Source organism: Amphimedon queenslandica, unplaced genomic scaffold (assembly GCF_000090795.2).
Source record: "Amphimedon queenslandica unplaced genomic scaffold, v1.1 AMPQUscaffold_7848_Cont20205, whole genome shotgun sequence".
NCBI classification, from domain to species: Eukaryota; Metazoa; Porifera; class Demospongiae; order Haplosclerida; family Niphatidae; genus Amphimedon; species Amphimedon queenslandica.
In genome coordinates this window covers 1-2,242 of record NW_003551872.1, presented here as the reverse complement: position 1 = coordinate 2,242, position 2,242 = coordinate 1, and the positions used below count along the sequence as shown (strand labels likewise).

The following is a 2,242-nucleotide window of genomic DNA, read 5'->3' as shown; positions in this document are numbered from 1 at the left end:
AAGCAAGGAATGGAAAACACAATACGAGACAGCTAAGGAACTATTTGGCAAAATGGCAATCACAGAGAAGAATAACACATAATGATAACTGTAATGTAAATAAAAACTAATTTAATTGTGTTGTATGCACAATGAGGCAGAATACAACTGATCACTGATAATTAAAAAGAAGAACTGCCTCAACAGAAAAGTTTCTTCTGGACCTCTGGTAGTGAAAACCTTAACCTGATCTTGTGCACAATATCTGTGTTTGCACTTTGCACCCAGCCCAGCCATAAATCCATAAATACTTACTGGGTATGTTTGTGTCATTATCACAAAGACTCAACCTTGCAATTTTAATTTATGATCAATGTGTGATGGTCCTGATGAAATCATAGATATTACTCTATGATGGATGTACCATTTATTTCATGAGCTCCGCCCTTAGCTTTGGGTGGCCTATAGGGTGGTCCTGGGTGGGGTCGTTCTGACGTTCTCACAGCTTAGTCTGCTGACTATAGTACTCATGGCCTCTCTCGAGGAGGTAAGGGGTAATGGATTGGTAGCATTAAAATCTCTTTTATCTTTTTGTTTAGGATTATGATTTTGTGACTGAGGCATGTGGTTCAAAATCTGTAATAAAACAGGCGAAAGATATTGAGAAAAAATTACGAGATGTGTTAGGTGAGAATGAGAAGTTGAAGTGTCTCAATGAGAGAAAAGAAGATCAATTGAAACAACTAAGTACAAGACTAGAGGAAAAGGATAGAGAGCTGGAAGAAAGAGTTATACAATTAAAGGTAAAATACGAGGAAGTGATGAATAAAGATAAGGAACTTGAGCAATTACGAGGAACAGTAGATAGTCATCTGCAGACGGTCAAATCCAAGGAGTGTGAAATTAAAGAGTTAAAGGAGACGGTTAGAATAATTTCACGATAATATTCTAATTAGTGATCTTTCATAGAAAGCATCAGTAGAAACGACATTAATCAAATTAACGACATAAATCTGATTTAGCATCATAGCTAAATGATGCCAAATATAAGATTCATGAGCTAACACAACAAATTTCTGATTTTAGCATAGAGGTATGTGAATACATTATTCACTTTATCTTCTGAATTATACTTTGACGTTTTTCTGTACTGCTATAATAAAATAACAGTTTTTATAGGTTTCAAGATTGACAGAGGATAAGAAAAAATTGAAAGACGATAAGAAAAAATTGCTTGAGGAAAGAAATAGACTAACTGATGAAAGAAATAGACTAACAGAAGACAGAGACAGGATAGCAAGTGAAAGAAATAAATTAGCTAGGAAACTTAGGAAAATAAGTAAAGGATCAGAAGCAGATGAGTCAGAAGATGAAGAAAAGCAAATCCTTGTAACTCAAGTAAATGCTTACAGTAGAGAATGTGACAAACTAAAGGGGCAAGTCGAGCAACTACAAACTCAGGTTAGTTGATACTCATGTGACTGGTATCATTATCTCTATACCACAAAATGATAATAAATGTATTGTAACTAAAAGCATTGCTATACTGTTACATCATGCTGTATGCACTAGGTGACAGAGCACAGGCAATCTCTTGCAAGTGTAAAAGATCAGCTACAAACTCAAGTTAGTTGATACTCATGTGACTGGTATCATTATTTTATGTTATCTAAGCCACAAATTACAATAACAATACTGATAGCATTTGTCCTATAATTCCAGAAATTGTACAAGTACAAGCTTGATTGTTACAAAGGTGTTTGCTACATGTAGGCATCAAAGCTCACTGAAGAGCTTCATGAAGAGAAGCATTCAACACAAAAACTTCAGTCAAAATTAGAAGAAGAGAAGGAAAAGTGTAAGGAATTGCAACTTAAATGTGATGGACTTCAACTTAAATATGATGAACTTAAGCATAAAATGCTTGAAGCTAACGAAGTTAGTAAACTTATATTAGTATTGTAGTAATAGTAGTCTATAGTTAAGGTCATTGATTGAATGTTTTTAGACTCTTTTATTGAAAATGAATAATCTAAAGATTGAAAAGGAAGCATTGGAAACTAAATATAAAGAAGCCTCTAGTGAAAAAGAAAAGTTGAAAAATGAGTATGAAGAACTCCGTACTACAAGCAAGGAATGGAAAACACAATATGAGACAGCTAAGGAACTATTTGGCAAAATGGCAATCACAGAGAAGAAAGACAGTGGACCAAAATCATCATCAGGAGAAGAATCAAGTCATCATTACTACACACCTCATGCA

At 34.2% G+C, this 2,242-nt stretch overlaps 1 protein-coding gene across 1 annotated transcript; it reads left to right on the top strand.

Annotated features, from left to right (window-relative positions):
• The first annotated feature begins 6 nt into the window (after nucleotides 1–6).
• Nucleotides 7–1,175, top strand: LOC105315819 (uncharacterized). The gene is made up of 4 exons (XM_020007276.1): nucleotides 7–526; nucleotides 579–902; nucleotides 949–1,072; nucleotides 1,150–1,175. Exons 1-3 carry the CDS (start codon nucleotides 509–511, stop codon nucleotides 988–990), a joined length of 384 nt encoding a protein of 127 aa, XP_019862835.1. The 5' UTR covers nucleotides 7–508; the 3' UTR covers nucleotides 991–1,072; nucleotides 1,150–1,175.
• Nucleotides 1,176–2,242: the final 1,067 nt, after the last annotated feature.